We start from the raw sequence: 21,947 nt of genomic DNA, 5'->3' as shown, positions 1-21,947 counted from the left end.
GTTACAACATGAACAGAGTTGAGAAAAAGACCTTAATCCTATTGTTCTGCAAACCTATGAATACAGAATCAACCCCTTCAGTGCCAAGTCCAAGAAGTTAGACAATGTTTCTGATTGTTTGGAGTGGAATAGATCTGCACAACACAAGAAGAATGTGAATCTAAGTGTGAGGAGGAGGAAGGGCAAGCAGACAAGAAAATGAAAGTGAAACTTTGAGCACAATACTGCAGCATAGCCACAGACAGACAAGTCTGGATCTGTTTGTGTGTGTACGATCTGAGGTTTATTACATTCTTTCCTTATAATGGCAGCAGGCCGTAAAAGAGACCCAGTTTGGGAATATTTTAATGAAGCTCCTTCGCCTATCGGTAAGGCAGGCATGCGTGCAAAATGCAAACGATGCAACAAAGAGATGCAAGGCCTGGTGGCGTGAATAAGGCAACATCATGAGAAGTGCGGTGATGAAGATGACCAAAGAAACACTTCTGAACAGGCAGGATCTTCAGGTTGGTAAACATTTTTATTGAATCCTATTTCTAAAGACTGAACTGTCATGTGTGAGAAAAATTATATTTCTTATTATTACTGCATTTTACTGTCATTTGGTACAGTTATGAAGAAAAACAAATATTCCTTTTGGGGCAGGGGCAGTGATGTGTTGTGTACAATAAGCAGAAATTGTATAAACAATAAAATAACAGCATTGACTTTTTTTGTTTAGGGGAATTCATGAATTCTGGAAACTATCCACGTCCAAGATCACCATCATCCTGTTCTACAGTTTCAGAGTTATCCATCCAGGATAGTGCTTCATTAGCAGCAGCATCATCATCAGACACCCACAGCCACATATCACCATCACCCAAAAGGAAGAAAAAACCTTTACCTCCTGGAACCACCATAGATAGGTTTGTGATAAGAACTAGCAGATTAGAAAAAGAGTTGATTGATGAAAAAATTGCCCAGTTTATTTATGCAACGAACTCTTCTTTCCGTCTGACTGAGAACCCACATTTCATTAATATGGTTCAGTCACTGAGACCAGGATACAGTCCACCCAGCAGAGCTGATCTTGCAGGGAAACTGCTGGATCAAGTGTATGACAGAGAAATGGAGCAATGTGCAACAGCTCTGGAGGGTAAAATTGTTAACCTAAGTATTGATGGGTGGAGTAATGTCCACAATGATCCTATTGTATGTGCTTGTATAACAACAGAAGAAGGTAAAGTCTTCCTTGCACAAACAACTGATATGTCAGGAAATACACACACAGCAGAATACTTACAAGAAGTGGCAGTAAAAGCTATAACGACATGTGAACAAAAATTCAAATGTCTAGTACGCAGTTTGGTCACTGACAATGCTGCAAACGTATCCAAGATGAGAAGAGATTTAGAAGAGCAGGGAGGGAATACAAAGCTGCTAATAACATATGGTTGCAGTGCTCATTTGCTGCACCTCTTAGCCAAAGACTTAAGTGTTCCAGAAATAAAGGCTAATGTTGTTGAAATTGCTAAATACTTACGTAATAATCATTTTGCTGCAGCAGCTCTGAAAAGGATGGGTGGAACCAAGCTAACACTCCCACAAGATGTTAGATGGAACTCTGTGGTGGACTGTTTTGAGCAGTATATCAAAAACTGGCCTATTCTGATGACACTTTGTGAAGAAAATCGAGATAAAATAGATGGCACTGTCACGGCCAAAATCCTCAACATTGGGCTTAAGAGAAATGTTGAACATATGCTGAGCTTCCTGAAACCCATCTCTCAAGCTTTAAACAAAATACAGAAAAATAGCTGTTTTATTGCGGATGCTGTTGAAATTTGGAAGGAACTGACTGAACACTTAAAAACAGAACTACACATGGACAGAATTAAATTACAAGCAGTAAACAAACGAATGGGACAAGCACTGACTCCAGCTCATTTTTTCACAAATATTGTCAATATCCAATATCAGGGTCAAAACCTAAGTGCTGAGGAAGAGGAGTTAGCTATGGCATGGGTATCCAGCAATCATCCATCTTTAATGCCAACTATAATAAACTTCAGAGCTAAGGGGGAACCATTCAAGAAATATATGTTTGCTGAAGATATTTTAAGGAAGGTCACACCAGTAAACTGGTGGAAGTCACTTAAGCGCTTGGATTTACAGACTGTTCAAGTAATGATTTCACTTTTAACAGCAGTATCTTCTTCTGCAGGCGTTGAAAGAATATTCTCTTCCTTTGGACTCATTCATTCTAAATTGAGGACCCAATAAAGCAGGAAAGCTTGTTTTTCTTTTCCAGATTATGAATAGGAACAAAGAAGAAGATGATGATGATGAAGATGACGACAAGTGAGCTACAGAGGACAGCAGGGACAGTAGTATTTAAGTTTTTCATGTGTCGGCTGGGCTGACAGTCTAAGTTTCTTATAATATATATATATATTTTGTTTAGCCAAATTAGTTAACAAACATGGATGTTTGTTTAAGCAAATAACTTATGCTGTAATGTTGTTATTGAATAAATCTATTTAAATTGTTATTAAGGTCAGGATTATTTTTCTCCTTCCTAAGTACAACAGAACAGTGGTGTCCAAATATGAATGATTAACCCATTAAACTGGGGAGAAAAAAGTAATATAAAAAGTTATTCTAAAAATCTTCATCTACTTGCATGTTAAAGTAGCAAGAACTAGTTTAGGTAGAAACTTTGATTTAAATCACTGATTTAAATCAAGCCTTACTGACTAGTGATTTAAATCGTGATTTAAATCAGTTAGATTTAAATAAAATCCACCCTGCCGGGAATGGTCTTCCAACAATCTTGAAGGAGTTCCCAGAGATGCTTAGCACTTGTTGGCCCTTTTGCCTTCACTCTGCGGTCCAGCTCACCCCAAACCATCTCGATTGGGTTCAGGTCTGGTGACTGTGGAGGCCAGGTCATCTGGCGTAGCACCCCATCACTCTCCTTCTTGGTCAAATAGCCCTTACACAGCCTGGAGGTGTATTTGAGGTCATTGTCCTGTTGAAAAATAAATGATGGTCCAACTAAACGCAAATCGGATGGAATAGCATGCCGCTGCAAGATGCTGTGGTAGCCATGATGGTTCAGTATGCCTTCAATTTTGAATAAATCCCCAACAGTGTCACCAGCAAAGCACCCCCACACCATCACACCTCCTCCTCCATGCTTCACAGTGGGAACCAGGCATGCAGAGTCCATCCGTTCACCTTTTCTGCATCGCACAAAGACACGGTGGTTGGAACCAAAGATCTCAAATTTGGACTCATCAGACCAAAGCCGCCCAGATTTCCACTGGTCTAATGTCCATTCCTTGTGTTCTTTAGCCCAAACAAGTCTCTTCTGCTTGTTGCCTGTCCTTAGCAGTGGTTTCCTAGCAGCTATTTTACCATGAAGGCCTGCTGCACAAAGTCTCCTCTTAACAGTGGTTGTAGAGATGTGTCTGCTGCTAGAACTCTGTTTGGCATTGACCTGGTCTCTAAACAGAGCTGCTGTTAACCTGCAATTTCTGAAGCTGGTGACTCGGATAATCTTATCCTCAGAAGCAGAGGTGACTCTTGGTCTTCCTTTCCTGGGGCAGTCCTCATGTGAACCAGTTTCTTTGTAGCACTTGATGGTTTTTGCCACTGCACTTGGGGACACTTTCAAAGTTTTCCCAATTTTTCGGACTGACTGACCTTCATTTCTTAAAGTAATGAGGGCCACTCATTTTTCTTTACTTAGCTGCTTTTTTCTTCCCATAACTGATGTTCCCAACCCCATTTATAAGGCAAGAAATCCCACTTATTAAACCTGACAGGGCACACCTGTGAAGTGAAAACCATTTTCGGTGACTACCTCTTGAAGATCATCCAGAGAATGCCAAGAGTGTGCAAAGCAGTCATCAAAGCCAAAGGTAGCTACTTTGAAGAACCTAGAATATAAGACATAATTTCAGTTGTTTCACATTTTTTTGTTAAGTATATAATTCCACATGTGTTAATTCATAGTTTTGATGCCTTCAGTGTGAATGTACAATTTTCATAGTCCTGAAAATACAGAAAAATCTTTAAATGAGGTGTGTCCAAACTTTTGGTCTGTACTGTATGTTGGTGCTATATAAATAAAGATTATTATTATTATTATTATTAGTTAAGTAAGGCAGGTCCTACATAAGTACAACTTGTCTATGTCTTAAAGCTGTGGTTTTGCTGTAAATAAACCTACATGTTGCAAACAAGGCGCATGCAACTTGCATTGAAGTCTACGGCAAACGTATTGCTGATGACTTGTAACCAGAGTCAGAAAATCAGTGAAGCCCTAGCCTAATTTTAACTGTGATATATATATATATATATATTAATTCGCTGATTGGTCTCGGCAGCTGCCTGTCATGGCTGCTGCGACCAATCAGCGACAGGCACAGTCCGATTAGTCCCTCCCCTACTCCCCTGCACTCACTGCCCGGCGCCCACTCCGTAATCCCCTCCACTCACCGCTCACACAGGGTTAATGGCAGCGGTAACGGCCCGCGGTGTAACGCACTCCGTTACCGCTGCTATTAACCCTGTGTGTCCCCAACTATTTACTATTGATGCTGCCTGTGCAGCATCAATAGTAAAAATATCTCATGTTAAAAATAATAAAACAAACAAAAACCCTGCTATACTCACCCTGGGACCGGAAGCTGCCACTTGCAATGGAGAGGTCCCGGGAGCGTGGCGAGGAGTGGCAAAGGCGGCGGATGGTGAGTCTGTTACTATAGCGAAATTAGGATTATTTGTTACTATAGCGAAATTAGGATTATTTAGTCTAGAAAAAAGACGACTGAGGGGCGATCTAATAACCATGTATAAGTATATAAGGGGACAATACAAATATCTCGCTGAGGATCTGTTTATATCAAGGAAGGTGACGGGCACAAGGGGGCATTCTTTGCGTCTGGAGGAGAAAAGGTTTTTCCACCAACATAGAAGAGGATTCTTTACTGTTAGGGCAGTGAGAATCTGGAATTGCTTGCCTGAGGAGGTGGTGATGGCGAACTCAGTCGAGGGGTTCAAGAGAGGCCTGGATGTCTTCCTGGAGCAGAACAATATTGTATCATACAATTATTAGGTTCTGTAGAAGGACGTAGATCTGGGGATTTATTATGATGGAATATAGGCTGAACTGGATGGACAAATGTCTTTTTTCGGCCTTACTATGTTACTATGTTACTATGTATAGCAGGACTTCCAACGGGCCTTCGGAAGGTGAGTATATGTTGTTTTTTTTTTTAAGTCTCTATACTACGTGGCTCTGTGCTGGGCAATATACTACGTGGCTCTGCTATATACTATGTAGCTGGGCAATATACTACGTCACTGGGCAATATACTACGTGGCTGGGCAATATACTATGTGACTGGGCAACATACTACGTGACTGGGCAATACACTACGTGGCTCTGCTATATACTATGTGGCTGGGCAATATACTACATGACTGGGCAATATACCGTACTACGTGGCTCTGCTATATACTACGTGGCTGGGCAATATACTACATCACTGGGCAATATACTACGTGGCTGGGAAATATACTATGTGACTGGGCAACATACTACGTGACTGGGTAATATACTACGTGGCTCTGCTATATACTATGTGGCTGGGCAATATACTACATAGCTGGGCAATATACCGTACTATGTGGCTCTGCTATATACTACGTGGCTGGGCAATATACTACCTCACTGGGCAATATACTATGGGCAATATACTACCTGACTGGGCAATATACTACGTGACTGGGCAATATACTACGTCACTGGGCAATATACTACGTGGCTGGGCAATATACTACGTCACTGGGCAATATACTACGTGGCTGGGCAATATACTATGTGACTGGGCAACATACTACGTGACTGGGCAATACACTACGTGGCTCTGCTATATACTATGTGGCTGGGCAATATACTGCATGACTGGGCAATATACCGTACTACGTGGCTCTGCTATATACTACGTGGCTGGGCAATATACTACGTCACTGGGCAATATACTACGTGGCTGGGCAATATACTGTGACTGGGCAACATACTACGTGACTGGGCAATATACTACGTGGCTCTGCTATATACTATGTGGCTGGGCAATATACTACATAGCTGGGCAATATACCATACTACGTGGCTCTGCTATATACTACGTGGCTGGGCAATATACTACCTCACTGGGCAATATACTATGTTGCTGGGCAACATACTACCTGACTGGGCAATATACTACGTGACTGGGCAATATACTACGTGGCTGGGCAATATACTACGTGACTGGACAATATACTACGTTACTGGGCAATATACTACGTAGCTGGGCAATATACTACGTGGCTGGGCAATATACTACGTGACTGGGCAATATACTACGTCGCTGGGCAATATACTACGTGACTGGGCAATATACTACGTGACTGGTCAATATACTACGTGACTGGGCAATATACTACGTGACCGGGCTATATACTACGTGACTGGGCAATATACTACGTGGCTGGGCAATATACTACGTGGACATGCATATTCTAGAATACCCGATGCGTTAGAATCGGGTCACTATCTAATATATATATATATACATACCAAATACGAAAAAGAAGGCAGCACTCCCAAAGTTTTCAGGTGAAAAAAGATGGAGATTTAATCGACCCACATCACTGTGCGACGTTTCGGCTCACTGAGCCTTTTTCAAGCTTGAAAAAGGCTCAGTGAGCCGAAACGTCGCACAGTGATGTGGGTCGATTAAATCTCCATCTTTTTTCACCTGAAAACTTTGGGAGTGCTGCCTTCTTTTTCGTATTTGGTATTCAATTTGGATGAATGTTTGGACCATTCTATCCAGGGGGCTAGGCACCCGCACCTGGTGAGCATTGTGCTGTTCCATTTTGTCTCTTTATATATATACATATATATATATATATATATATATATATATATATATATATATATATATTTATATTTATTTAGCTGAAAGCATACAAAATGGAATATAAGGACATACAAAAGAGTGACTAATCAAAACAACAAGTCATCATTTTTGATTAACAAATTTTAATTTTCAAGTAAAACAATTCCCAAATCATGGTTATGAAAATGCTTCTCTGCTGTATGAGCTTGTTGATGTTTTACAAGAGTTGTTTTGAGGACAAAACTTTTCCCACATTCAGACCCTGGCTTTTATCATATGTGACTGTTTTGATGTCTAAGACAATGTGTCTTCCGTGTAAAACATTTCCCACATATTAAACATGAATATGGCTTTACCCCTGTATGAATTCTCTGATGTGAAACAAGACTTGATTTCACTGTAAAACATTTCCCACATTCTGAACATGAATACGGCTTCTCCCCTGTGTGAATTCTTTGATGAATAACAAGATGTGATTTGCTTCTACAATATTGTCCACATTCTGAACATGAATATTGCTTCTCCACTATATGAAATCGTTCATGGTTATCAAGATCTGATTTCTGCTTAAAACAATTTCCACATTCTGAACATGAAAATGGTTTCTCCCCTGTGTGACTTCTTTGATGTATAACAAGATAGGATTTCTGCTTAAAACATTTTCCACATTCTAAACATGCAAATACCTTTTTCCCTATGTGACTTCTCTGATGTGTAACACAATTTGATTTCACTGCAAAGCATTTCCCACATTCTGGACATGAATATGGTTTCTCCCCGGTGTGAGTCCTTTCATGTGTAATGAGAGTTGATTTTAGATTAAAATATTTCCCACATTCTGAACATGAAAATGGCTTCTCCCCTGAGTGACTTCTTTGATGTCTAACAAAATCTGACTTCATGTCAAAACATTTCTCACATTCAGAACATGAAAATTTATTTTTTCCTGAACTAGCTTTTTGATTTTTAATATCCTTTCTGTGACTTTTATTTTTTCTAGTAATCTGTGGTAAATCATAAGAAAAGGACTGAGTAAAAGAATTTTTGAAGTGAAGGGCTGAGGATATAACTGGGATAATGCAATCTTCTTCATATGTATATTGTTTGGCATAAAGATCATCTGATTTCAAATCTGAAGAGGCGAGAAGTCCCTCTAATCTCCCGGTAAAATCATCTGCCAAGAATAAAACTGTATTACTTTTTAAATAATAAAACCTTAAACATAATATATTTTTGTAATCGATTTAGCATAACATTTCCATAAAAATGCAAGTCATGTAGCAAAATGCAATTATTCACTAAGATAGTCATGTTCTTACCAGAAGCTGCAGAGCAAGGACCAGTAGATAATGATGTTAGGCTTGACTCTATTGAAACAACCATTTTCATAGGTTAATGTTTCAGTGTCCCTCTTACTGCTATTTTGTAGTAAGACACTCAGAGGAGAATTTTAGGGGCCTGTTAGTCAGTAATATTAGGTGGTATCTTTCTAGCTAATTTCTTGACCGCTACATGCATTTTTATGCAGAATGAAGGAGCAGAATGGTCATGGAGCCATGACTTTAGAGAACGAGTAAGACTGGGTTAGTGTTTTTTTTGTAAAACCCTTAACTTTTCCACAGTAAAAAGTAGAGTTTTTTTTAGAGGATGTGATAAAATACTAAAGCAATTAGTTGCTAAATGGTGAGCATGATGTTCAGCAAGTTATCACTGATCACTTACCCACACACACACACTTTCATGTCCCCAAATTCCAAAAAATCAGAAGAATAGATCAATACACTAAGTACTGCTGAATTAATTTTCATGTATCGTAAAATAACAGGTGACATTCCAGTCTCATGATCAATGCTGTAGGACATAATATAGTGTTTACAATTGTGTTATTAAAGCAAACCTGTAAGCAGGATTTTGCTAAGTAAACTACAGGCATTTTGAGGTTGGCAGTGTTAAACTGATTAAAATGATACCTAGGGTGAAGAAATCCATCTTGTGGTTCTTGTGTAATCAGTGTTGGAAGTTTTTAGTTAATGATATGCCCGTGCTCTGGGATGGGACTCTAGGCAGAGTCTTATGTTCCTGCTCTAAGCCAGAGAAATCAAGGAAAGACATGCTCACAGGAAGCCCAGAGGCACAAACAGTCTGTCTTTCTCTCTGTCTATATGATAAGGATCATATGTGTGCTTCGGGGCCTTCACCCTCCAAAAAACTTGTAATCCACTCATCAGTTTCCAACTGTGCACATTTATATTACTTGAAAGGGTTGGAGGTATATACAGTTATGGCCAAATGTGTTGGCAACCTTGAAATTGTTAAAGAAAATGAAGTACTTCTCCACGAAAATTATTGCAATTACACATGTTTTGTTACACACGTTAATTTCCTTTGTGTGTATTGGAACAACACAAAAAAACTGAAAAAAAGGCAAATTTTCATAATTTCACACCAAACCCAAAAATGGGCTGGACAAAATTTGTGGCACGTTTCCAGAATTGTGGGTAAATCACTTTGTTTCAAGCATGTGATGCTTGTTCAAACTCACCCATTGAAAGTAACATATGTGGGCTATATGAAAATCACACCTGAAACAAGATAAAAAGGAGAGAAGTTGACTCACTCTTTGCATTGTTTGTCTCTGTGTGCCACACTAAGCATGGAGAACAGAAGGACAAGAAGAAAACTGAGTAATTGAGAACCAAAATTCCTGAAAAATATCAGCAATCTGAACTGAAGAGATCTGGGTGTTCCTTTGTCCACGATGAGAAACATAATCAGGAAGTTTGCAATCTATGATATTGTACCTTAACACCTTGGAAGTGGAATGCAGAGAAAAATTGAAGAAAGGTTGCAACGCTGGATAGTACAGATGATGGATAAGCAGCTGCAATCATGTTCCAAAGAAATTCAAGCTGTCCTGCGGGCTCAGGGTACATCAGTGTCAGTGCGTACTATCAGTCTACATTGGAATGACATGAAATTCTATGGCCGGAAAACCAGTAAAACCCCACTGAGGACACAGAGACATAAAAAATCTAGACTGCAGTTTTCCAAAATGTCTGCGAGTAAGCCAAAATCCTTCTGGGAAAGCATATTGCGGACAGATGATATCATGATTGATGTTCTGTACCAAAAAGCTCTTTCTACTGTTTACCGAAAACATAATGAGACCTAAAAATAAAATAACTCAGTACCTACAGTCAAATATGATGGAGGTTCAAAGATGTATTGGGATTGTTTTGCTGCCTCTGGCACTGGGTGCCTATACTGTATGCAAGGCATCATGAAATCTAAAGATTAACAAAGAATTTTGGATCTCAATATAGTGCCTAGTTTCAGAAAACTGGGTTTGCGTCCTGGTGTCCCGGGAGGACAATAAAATTTTTATTATTATTATAAACATAGTTGAAGAAGCACCCAGAAATGGATGGAAACAAAGCACTGGAGAGTTTTGAAGTGTCCAGTAATGAGTCCGGTTCTAAATCCCATTGTACACCTGTGGAGATATCGTAAAATTTCAGTTGGGAAAAGGCACACTGCACATATGAGAGACATAGAGCAGTTTGCAGTAGAAGAGTAGTCCAAAATTCCATCGGAGAGGTGTAAGAAGCTTGCTGATGGTTATAGGATGCGATTGATTGCAGTTATTCTAAGGGGTGTACAACCAAATATAAAGTTGAGAGTACCAACCAATTTGTCTGGCCCATTTTTGGAGTTTTGGTGAAATTATGACCAGTTTGTCTTTTTTTCTTAGTTTGTTGGTGTTGTTCCAATACACACAAAGGAAACAAACATGTGTATAACAAAACACGTGTAATTGCAATAATGTTCTGGGAGAAATACTTTATTTTGTAGACTAATTTCAAGGTTGCCAACACTTTTGGCCATGACTGTAGTTACGATCAGGGTTGTCACACCGTAAACCTCTACAGCAGTCTACCATCATGTTTGTGCTGATATCTATGTTCCATGATCCTGATGTCTTGGTGAAAGCTTTCTCCTTGTTCTTCACTAATAGCTTCAAGATTGAAGGAGAAGTAGTCCAGGTGGCTATGAAGGAAATTAAATTTGATATTCATGTTTGCTCCTTGTCCATGAAAAGCTATCAACAAATTTTGAACTAAAAAGTTATAATTTTCAGCCCTAAAGTTGCCAAAAAAGTCTGTAATCATGTGAGAAAAAAACAGACCATGCATTCTTTTCTATTGTATTAAGGAATTCTATGTCTTTGATTAGAAGCCTAATTTGCGACTATCAACTAAATATGCCATCTTTCAACTTTTCGCGTGAAAGAGCAGGAAATTTGGCACAGATGTACTTCAAGCAATCACCATATTGATCCAAATCCCTAACAAACTGTTTCATGACTGGCAATTTTATATGGGGGTAGCAACACTTTCTGAGGATTAACAAGTGGTAAATTTTTTATATTCTTTTCTTTAATCTTAAATTTCTCCCTAGCAGGGCACTCTTTCTTCGTATAATGTTCTGCCTTTGTTCGGATATCCCAAAGGCACAAGAAGTAAGGAAATTTTGTGTATCCACTTTGTTGTCCTAGACCTAGAAGAATCGATATAACCTTCAGGTCGCCACATAAAATTCAACAATGATCATTTTATTTGATTTTTATGAGAACGGTTCTCGTGCAGTCATAAGTTTCTTTCATATTTACAAAGTAAGCAATAGGATTGGAAGCTGTATATTGCACAAGAGAACGGAGTATAAACATCCCAAAGATCATATTCATAAAAAGGTATACATTTTATTTTGACCATTAATATCAGATTATGTAACAATAAAATAAAGGCACATATGAACAAATGAGGTGTGGAGGAAACGTATGGTATGCTTAGGGAACAAGAGAGAAAAGGAATATTATATCCCTGGTACTGCTTATAATATATTAAAAGTGCTGGAGACTTGTGGAATAAATTCCATAGTCCTATAGGACTCTATAACAATATAAGGTGCCAGAGTGCAAAACAACATGATCAGTAACAGTCACATACGATCATCAAGCGGCTTACCCATATGTATGGATGATTCTCCCTGTTCCACAAGCGGCCTCCCTGACGCACGTTTCGCGGTCAGCTTTCTCAAAAGGGGTTTGACTATTGATCGCTCTCGTATGTTTAAATAGGGTACATACCGAAAATGTGATTAGCTCATCGGCGCACGCGTCCCTAGGATCCAGTTCACGTCTCTCGGGCGGCCGTCATAGCCGCGCGCGTATAGGGTGGAAGTCCGCCGATTAACGTCATGTAATATGCGCGCGCAGCTGCGATTGTAGGCCCCCCGGGAGACAGGAAGTAAAGATCCGAGATGTGCGTGCGGACAGCCAGCGGCCATCTTGCCGAAGACCATGGAGGTCACCATTTTGCCAGGGATATTTAGAGATCTAAGTAATATAGCACAGAAGTGCCGGGGACGCCAATGAAGGAAGAGGAGGCGGCGCCCGGAGCGCAGAGACCATGAGTGACGGCTGTGGTGCCTCTGTGTTAAGGGGGAAAGACCTGCCCCCAGGTCTATTTTGAGGTATGAGGGGGCACATTATAAAAGCGATTATTGCAGCGTTGGCAGGTAGCAGAACTAAAAGAGCCACCTTGACAGAATGCAGCATTAATGCTGCACAAAGTGTCTCTTTTAGCTAAAAACGCCTGGGGGGGTGACAGGTTCCCTTTAAATTTGCTGCGACTTGTAAGCCACTTGAACGACTGCTTATGCAGCGATAAAATTCTGAAAGCGGCAGTTTTTAACTGCTTATTAAGCAGTCTTCTTATTAATTAAACTGATTGAATATTCAGCATTTCTTTTTGCGTATTCAGCATATCTAATATAACTACTATATATAATATTACATTATTACTGTAAGAGTGCCTTCCTAAACATTGATTCGCGGAAAAATCAAACGTGACTAATGGAAACGGATGTGATTTTTGGATTCAGCATAATACCGAAGTTCATAAAGATCACGTTTTCTTGTAGTCAACCAAACGTATGTTTAATCTGGATGTAATAAATTATATCCAGATTTAATTAGCATTTTGGTTGAACAAAATAAAATATACAACTATAAACAGAGACAACAGCATAAAATTCTTGCATCTGGAGAATGAGAAGAATCTGTGACTTCTCTACATTTAGTGGTTACTACTCACCTGGGTAGTCATATGTAGGAATCTCCTGTTTACACCACTCATCACCTATCACATAGGTCTCTATAGTATTAATATGGGTCAGATCTTTACCCTGAAACAAATATTGTAAAAGTCACAGACAGATGGAGAAGTCACATCTATGATCAGCTCTAATCCTGCCATCGCCACCATTCTCATTACACAAGTATAAAACATACAATACTGGTGGATAAAACAAGACTGAGCACAAGATCTTCACAGCCGTCTACACATCATAGGGAAGATCTCATGACACCTTCTCTCCATCTACCTGATGGTCCTGAGGAATATTGGGATTTTCTGGTTTACAGTCCTGTGGAAGAAGAGGACGGGGACATCTCTCTGGTGTTGTCCTCTTACTGGATAGAACTGGAGGAAACACATACAGGGACTGAATTCATTCTTTACATACAGATAATTATAGGCCGTGTGTATTTAGTCCTGTCTATTACCTGGTGATGTGAGGGGCTGGGGAACCTCCATCATGACGTCCTTGTACAGATCTTTGTGTCCTTCTAAATACTCCCACTCCTCCATGGAGAAATAGACGGTGACATCCTGACACCTTATAGGAACCTGACACATACAATGATACCGTCATCCCCGATCCCTGCATAGCATTACTGTATAATGTCCCAGCATCCCCAGCAGTGTCACCTCTCCAGACAGCAGCTCAATCATCTTGTAGATGAGTTCTAGAATCTTCTGGTCATTGATGTCCTCATGTATCAGGGGATGAGGTGGAGGCCCTGTGATTGATCGCTCAGACACAGGGTCCTGACAGCGCTCACTAGAGGTCTTCTTCACTACATTGTAATCCTGGTTATGGAGAGACACATTAATAAATCTCACTACAGACATTTCCAGAGTCCTCACCTCTCCAGTTCTGTCCATCTGTTATTCCCATAGATAAGAATGATGTAATGTGACGTCATCAGAATCTCTCACCTCTCCAGTAAGCCGGAAGAGGATCTCTAGGGTTAGGTGTAATATCTTCTCCACCATCCTGTCCCTTTCCCTATCCATCCTTGAAATGATCTTATATTGAAGATCTCCACTGAGATGATCCAATATTGTAGGCACCTGAAGTGGGAGATGATGAATTGATGTAACAGCATAAAGTTCCCAACTAATAATACAATTACTGGAGATAATAAGGGGATAGAACGCAAAGCTGATTGGCTGCAGCCTTTACACTCTTGTCAAACTGAACTGTGAAAACTTAACATCATTCATGCAGCTCTCAAGTATTAATGGGGGTGGTGAAGAGGACAATGATGGATGTGGGGGAGAGGACATTTGTTTGCTCTCGAATGATATAGGATACAGGGATTGGGATGGGAGTAAGGGAAACTTATAATAGACTTATGAACGGGGAAGGAGGACATTAGATATGGATGTAAAATGAATAGGGTGGTGAAGGAGGGTGCTAGACCACTGATAGTGTCCTCCTCCATCTCACAATTCATTTTGATGCTATCGGGGACTTAAAATTTATTGGGGAGTGGGAGAGGAGAGGGTAATGTGCATGGGATGCTTTATAATGAACTGAATGGTGGGAACAGACTCTGTCAGGGACTTAGAATGAATTGGGAGTAGGTGGAGGATGCTCAGTACCTGATAATGTTTTCTCCCACCCCCACATTCATTATGATGCTATTTTGGACTAATAATGAATGGGGGGACACAGGACAGGGAATAAGTTTATGTGCACTTGTTCTGGATTTGTAGCAGAAAAATCTGCTGCATGTTCTAATATGTTGGCAGGCAGAACGCTGACTAAAACACATTTATTTTCTGCAACGTTAATGACATGCTTTTGTTGCTTCATTTCCCCTACTCTTTAGTATTGGTGAAATAAACTGCAAGAATTGATATTATGCAGATTTTAATCTGCTGCAAATCTGCAAGGAAAAAATAAGCAACGTGTGCATACGTAAGACTTCAGGGATCTTATTCACTTTTCCTGTACTGTAAAACCTTGCATATATTCCATGTGCACATAGCCTTACAGGTAATGGGGGAGAGTTACAGACTGAATAATTTATATTATTGGGTGTCAGAGATTATAGTTAACTAGATGGTGGCCCGATTCTAACGCATCGGGTATTCTAGAGTATGCATGTACACGTAGTATATTGCCCAGCCACGTAGTATATTGCCCCAGTTAAGTACTATATTGCCCATTTACGTAGTATATTGCCCAACCACGTAGTATACAGCAGAGCCACGTAGTATATTGCACAGTGACGTAGTATACAGCAGAGCCACGTAGTATGCAGCACAGAGCCACGTAGTATATTGCCTAGCCACGTAGTATACAGCACAGAGCCACGTAGTATACAGCACTGAGCCACGTAGTATATTGCCCAGCCACGTAGTATACAGCAGAGCCACGTAGTATATTGCCCAGTGACGTAGTATATTGTCCAGCCACGTAGTATATGGCACAGCGACGTAGTATATTACCCAGCCTTGTAGTATACTGTACAGCACAGAGGCACGTAGGATATTGCCCAGTGACGTACTATATTACCGAGCTACGTATGTCACAGGTTAAAAAAATAAACATACTCACCTAACGATCCAAGGGCCCCTTGTAGTGTAACATACTCACCATTCTTGTTGCTGCTCCTCACCGTCCCGTCTCTCCGCCTCCTGGGATCCTGTGCAGATGGGTGCATCTTGCGTTCCCAGGATGCTTTGCGAAATTACCCATATGACTTAGCAGTCTCGCGAGACCGCTATGTCTTATTTGTAATTTCGCAAAGCATCGCTGGGAAAGAAAGATGGCGGCAGGCGCGAGCGGTTCAGCGGACAACGGAGGGTGAGTATAGGAGGTTTTTTGTTTTTGTACTATTTTTAATATTACTTTCTTTTACTATTGATGCCGCATAGGCAGCATCAATAGTAAAAGGTTGGGGACACAGGGTTAATAGCGGCGGTAACGGAATGCGCCGGCATTAACCCTGTGTTAGCGGTGACCGGAGGGGAGTATGGAGCATGCGGGGAGCGGAGTGCCGGGGACACTGACTGCGGGGAGCGGAGCGCCGGGGACACTGACTACCGGGAGCGGCGCGCCGGGGACAGTGACTGCGGGGAGCGGGCGCCGGCCACTGACTGCGGGGAGCGGAGCGCCGGGGACAGTGACTGCGGGGAGTGGGCGCCGGACAGTGACTGCAGGGATCGGGCGCCGGCCACTGACTGCGGGGAGTACGGAGCGGCCATTTTCTTCCGGACTGTGCCCGTCGCTGATTGGTCGTGGCTGTTTTGCGGCGACCAATCAGTGACTTGGATTTCCATGATAGACAGAGGCCAGGACCAATGAATATCCGTGACAGAAGGACAGACAGACAGACGGAAGTACCCCTTAGACAATTATGTATATAGATGGGGGCACAATGCTGCTTATCACTTTATATTTTAATCATGTGTGGCTAATAGTATATTAATGGTCGGGTACATATCTGTATTCGGGAGGGGGGGAACACATGTATATATATAATGTATGTGACCTTGTTATTTTCAAGGCTGTGATGATCATGGTGACAAGTCGAATCGTAGCTGAGAGATGTCCACATCGGAGAAAGCAGCTCTAATCAGACGAGACGTCAGCAGTAAGTGCCTGGATGTAAATATTATTCTGTATCTGTTCTGTGTGATTTGGAGCGATTATGATTTTTTGGAAAATTCCTTATTCTACAGTCTCACATTTGTGTGAAATGTCTGTGTCTCCAGGTTTTTTTTAGCAGATGGTACACAGACTCATAGAGTTTTATAGGTCCATTCACACATACATGAAAATCACTAATCTGAGAATGAGATCCGTGAGGTTAGAGAATGTTCTGATCTGATTTTGAGGATCAGAATAAGACATTCTCAGTGCGTCTGTAAAAGCGGACAGCACACCGACACTGAACATGGATACAGGAAAGTAGCCTTATTATGTATAGCACAGTCCCTTAGTATATAGAGTATATAGTGTACTCACTTATTATGCATAGCACCCTTTTTATAGTGTGCTCACTTATTATGTATAGCAGCTTCTTAGTATATAGTGTACTCACTATGCATAGCACAGTCCCTTAGTATATAGTGTACTCACTTATTATGTATAGCAGAGTCCCTTAGTAAATAGAGTACCTACTTATTATGCATAGCAGAGACCTTTAGTATATATTGTACTCACTTATTATGCCTAACGGCCTCTAGTATATAGTGTACTCACTTATGTATAGCACAGTCCCTTAGTATATAATGTACCACTTATTATGCATAACACTGTCCTTAGTTACATAGTTTCCTCTTTTATTATCTATAACACTGTCCCTTATTACATACCATCTTCTCTAGTTATATATGGTGCAGTCCCTTATTATATAGCTTTCTCTGCTATTATGTACAGTGCTGTTCATTACATAGTGTATTCTTGTTATTTTTGTTATTCACATTACATAGTCCCCTCTCTTGTTAGATATCAAATGATGGCTGATGGAGCTGGTGACCTGACGACCAGTCCAACAGCCTCCTCCATTAGAAAATAAACTTTCCCATGCTCCATCAGCCGTCATTGCATTATAAGAGAGAGCTCTATATAATCTGATATGTAAGGGACGGTGCTGTACATAACAAGAGAAGGCACTGTATAATAAGGGATGGCAATATACATAACAAAAGAGACTATTTAATATATACATGTATGTGTGTGTGGCTATATATTTCTGTAGATTTGTCACCATAAAACGAGGGGGCGCATATACACATGGTAGAGCTGGGGGCACCATCTCCAGGAATGAAGGGGTTACTGCCCCCCTGCCCAGTAATGGGGAATCTCCAGCACCTACCTCCACCTGCAGAGCCGCACACCACATATATGGCTGTTCTGTGCGCACAGGACCTGTGATGAGGTCACAGGAGGGGAGGAGTCAGGGGTCACATGATCAGGGGCCTCAGTGTATGCAGGACTCTGCTGTGCTGGTTGTCATGGTGCTGGATGAGGGGAAGTTTATGTGTGGGGCCAGGAGGGGTTTACAGGGTGGATGTAGCAGAGCCGTGTGTGTACGAGGTGTACGGAGCGGAGCAGCGTGTGTACGAGGTGTACGGAGCGGAGCCGTGTGTATATGAGGTGTACGGAGCGGAGCCGTGTGTGTACGAGGTGTACGGAGCGGAGCCGTGTGTGTGCAAGGTGTACGGAGTGGAGCCGTGTGTGTACGAGATGTATGGAGCGGAGCCGTGTGTGTATGAGGTGTACGGAGCGGAGCCGCGTGTGTATGAGATGTACGGAGCGGAGCCGTGTGTGTAAGAGGCGTACGGAGTGGAACCGCGTATGTACGAGGTGTACGGAGCAGAGCCACATGTGTACGAGGTGTATGGAGCAGAGCTGCGTGTGTACGAGGTGTGCGGCGCGGAGCCGCATGTGTACGCCAAATTAAAGCTCACCGTCTGGGCCAGAACGTACTGCCATTAAAAATTATTTCTAAACTTGACCTTAGAGGGGCCTACAAATTGATATGCATCAATAAGTGTGATGTGTGGAAAACTGCGTTTTTAACGTCCGAGTGTTTATTTGAAAACGTTGCCATACTATTGGGCTTGACCAACGCAGCAGCAGTATTTCAAAACTTTGAATGATGTTTTTCTCTGATTGGATTGGGAGATTTACCTTGATGATATTTACATTTTTTCACCTGATTTGGATTCTCACCGGGTACATACCCATTTGGAATTACAAAGATTGAGGGAGGATTCTTTGCTAAAATCAAATTAAGAAACGTATTTTTTTCTGTTCAGGAAATTCTATTCCTGGCGTTCATCTTATCAGCTAATGGGTTTAAGATACGGGTATGGGTTTATTATTAATAATAAATAATAATAACAATAAAGATGGATCATGGGAAGGTGAAAGCCATAATAAATTGGGTCCGACCTAGTAACCTGAAATCGCTACGTGATTTTCTCAGATTTGCTATTATAGGATGTTCCTTAGGGTTTTTCCTCAGATTGATAAACTTCTAACTGTCCTCATACATAAGGGGGCATATCTTAAGATTTGGCCACCAGATGCTATTAGCGCATTTGCAAAATTGAGTTTTTTATGTCTGCTCAGGTTCTAATCCAACCCTATCTCCTAGAACCATTTATTGTGGAGGTGGATGCTTCGAAGGTTGGGGTAGGAGCCATTTTATCTCACAGTCCAAAAATGTTAACCAATTTTGCAGCCCTGTGCTTTTTTTCTCTTTCAGTCTGCTGAAAGAAATTACAATATTGGAAATCGTGAGTTAGTTGCTCTTAAATTAGCCTTTGAGGAATGGAGACTTTTTTTTGCAGGAAGCAGTTCATCAAGTCACTGATCATAAGAATGTAACGTATATTGAATCAGCTAAACTGCTAACTCCTAGATAGGCCTGATGGTCCTTATTGTTTTCTGGATTTAATTTCCCTATCACGTAGAGGCCTGAATCCAAGAATGTGAAGGCTGACACATTATCACCCAGTCTTAGTTCAGTTTCTCTTCAAGAACCTCCATCTTCGATTCTTTCTAAGGGTATTGTGGTTTCTGTGGTATCCTCGGAGTTGGAAGAGATCGGTAAAGTCCAGTCGTTGGCTCCTTCCGCCACTGAATGGTCCAAATTATTGTGGCAATACTGAAGCAACATCTCAAGACATCCTCCAGGAAGTTAAAGCTTGGGCGGAAATAGGCCTTCCAAATGGACTATGACCCGACGCATACTGCCAAAATGGTAACAAAGTAGCCAAAGTGGCTTAAAGGGAACCTCTCACCCCCAAAATCTATGGTGAGGTAAGCTCACCGTCATCAGGGGCTTATCTACAGCATTCTGTAATGCTGTAGATAAGCCGCCGATGTTACCTGAAAGGAGAAAAAGACGTTAGATTATACTCACCCAGGGGTGGTCCTGCTCCGATGGGTGTCTCAGGTCCGGAACAGCGCCTCCCATCTTCATTCGATGACGTCCTCTTCTGGTCTTCACGCCGCGGCTCTGGCGCAGGTGTACTTTGTCTCTCTGACCTTTCCGGCGCCAGCGCACTGCAGTACTTTCCTCTGCCCTCAACAGGGCAAAGTACGCCTGCGCCGGAGCTGCGGCGTGAAGACCAGAAGAGGACGTCATGGAATGAAGATGGGAGGCGCCGGAGCGGACCTAAGACACCCATTTGACCAGACCGCAGCGGGACGCCCCTGGGTGAGTATAATCTAACGTCTTTTTCTCCTCTTTCAGGTAACATCGGCGGCTTATCTGCAGCATTAAAGAATGCTGTAGATAAGCCCCTGATGACTGTGAGCGTACCTCACCATCGATTTTGGGGGTGACAGGTTCCCTTTAAGGATAACAAAGTCAATGTTTTGAAGTGACCATCAAAAGACCTTATCTCAATCCTATTGAAAATTTATGGGCAAAGCTGAAAAAGCAGGTATGAGCAAGGCGACCTACAAACCTGGATCAATTACACCAGCTTTATCAGGAGTAACGGGCCCAAATTCTTACCAACTATTGTGAGAAGCTTGTGGAAGGAGATCCCATGTTTGACCCAAGTCATTCAGTTTAAGGGCAATGGTACCAAATACTAATGAAATGTATGTAAACTTTTGACTTTGCAGTAAGTAATAAAAATGCCTTAAAACATTCTCTCTCAGTATTCTGGCTTTTGGCAAATGTTAATAATTATTGACCTAATTTCATGTCAGATATTGAGAAAAACATGCATGTGTGTCTTTTTATAGTGTAGCGCAGCATTATCGGATATATAATGTATATGTAATCCTTTTCTTTCATGTTATCCATAAATTCCTAAAAAATCAGTGTGAAAGTGGAGCCGACCGCGCCTGCACAGTAGCAGCTATTGGCGATCCGATAGCTGCTACTGCGCAGGCGGCGCCGTCTTGCTAGAGAAGAAAAATGTCTCCACTAAGATGGCACCGCCTGCATCATACCAGATATTAACGATCCGATAGATGCTACTGCGCAGGTGCCGACGACGCCATCTTGGAGGAGGCAATTTTTTTCTTCTCTAACAAGATGGTACTTTTTTTTTAGGAATTTATGGATAATATGAAAGAAAAGGATTACATACACATTATATATGCGATCATGCTGCAGCACAGGTGCCAATGCTGGCACTTGCCTGCAGAAGGGAATTTTTTTTTTTCAAGATATGCATATAATATTCATTATGTAAACTAGGGTGTGGGTCACTGAGGGATCAGTGACCTGTCAGAAGCCATACACATGGATACCTAATCCTAGCACAACATAAAGACCGGTGCTAGGATTATCCACGGGATTGTGTTCATAATCTATATTTGACTGTTACTTCATGCTACATAAGGTACATACATCTCTTATGTCCTCAAATGACTGCATCTGAATTGTGTTTCTATGTGATCTATTTCTATGATGTGATCCTTTTTCTTTGCATTATGAACCAATATATGGATATCTATGGTCTGTATGTATATTTGAATTTGTTTTGTTGTTCATTATCTTTAGTTCTGAAGAAGGCCGATATAGGCCGAAGAGTCAAAATTAAAAATAGTGGATATTTGTATGCAATATAAAGAACTGTTCTCTCATCATCAGAAATTGGAGTACCAAATTATTTTTCTAATAAAAATCTTTACACTGTCATCAGGCAGTGACCTCGCTCCAAATATTAAGAGGGTAAACAGGCGTCCCTAGCTCTAAATTGCTTTTCAAGGTTACCCATGTACTTTTCCTTATTAACCCCTTTCTACCATTGGACGTACTATTCCGTCCATGTGGGGTGGGCCCTACTTTTTTTTGCTACTAGGCAGCCAACCCCTCTAATGTTTGGGCGA

General features: G+C 41.2%; 1 protein-coding gene across 1 annotated transcript; it reads right to left on the bottom strand.

Annotated features, from left to right (window-relative positions):
• Positions 1-7,073: 7,073 nt before the first annotated feature.
• LOC138663924 (zinc finger protein 1 homolog) lies at positions 7,074-18,015 on the bottom strand. Its single transcript, XM_069750297.1, has 7 exons — positions 17,959-18,015; positions 14,063-14,197; positions 13,772-13,933; positions 13,567-13,690; positions 13,386-13,483; positions 13,097-13,187; positions 7,074-8,115 (listed from the first exon to the last, which is right to left on the bottom strand). The coding sequence occupies exons 1-7, from the start codon at positions 17,983-17,985 to the stop codon at positions 7,214-7,216; spliced, it is 1,539 nt and encodes a 512-aa protein (XP_069606398.1). The 5' UTR covers positions 17,986-18,015; the 3' UTR covers positions 7,074-7,213.
• Between the last annotated feature and the right edge of the window lie 3,932 nt (positions 18,016-21,947).

Source organism: Ranitomeya imitator, chromosome 2 (genome assembly GCF_032444005.1).
Source record: "Ranitomeya imitator isolate aRanImi1 chromosome 2, aRanImi1.pri, whole genome shotgun sequence".
Taxonomy (NCBI): domain Eukaryota; kingdom Metazoa; phylum Chordata; class Amphibia; order Anura; family Dendrobatidae; genus Ranitomeya; species Ranitomeya imitator.
This window is presented reverse-complemented; position numbering and strand designations above follow the sequence as displayed.

Bases quoted from the DNA above. Each gene is read 5' to 3' on its own strand.
- LOC138663924 (XM_069750297.1), bottom strand. From the start codon at position 17,985: ATGTGGTGTGCGGCTCTGCAGGTGGAG. The intron at 14,198-17,958 runs GTAGGTGCTGGA...CTCCCACTTCAG, and splicing joins GTGCGGCTCTGCAGGTGGAG to GTGCCTACAATATTGGATCA. The intron at 13,484-13,566 runs GTAATAGACAGG...TGTTTCCTCCAG, and splicing joins CCAGCCCCTCACATCACCAG to TTCTATCCAGTAAGAGGACA.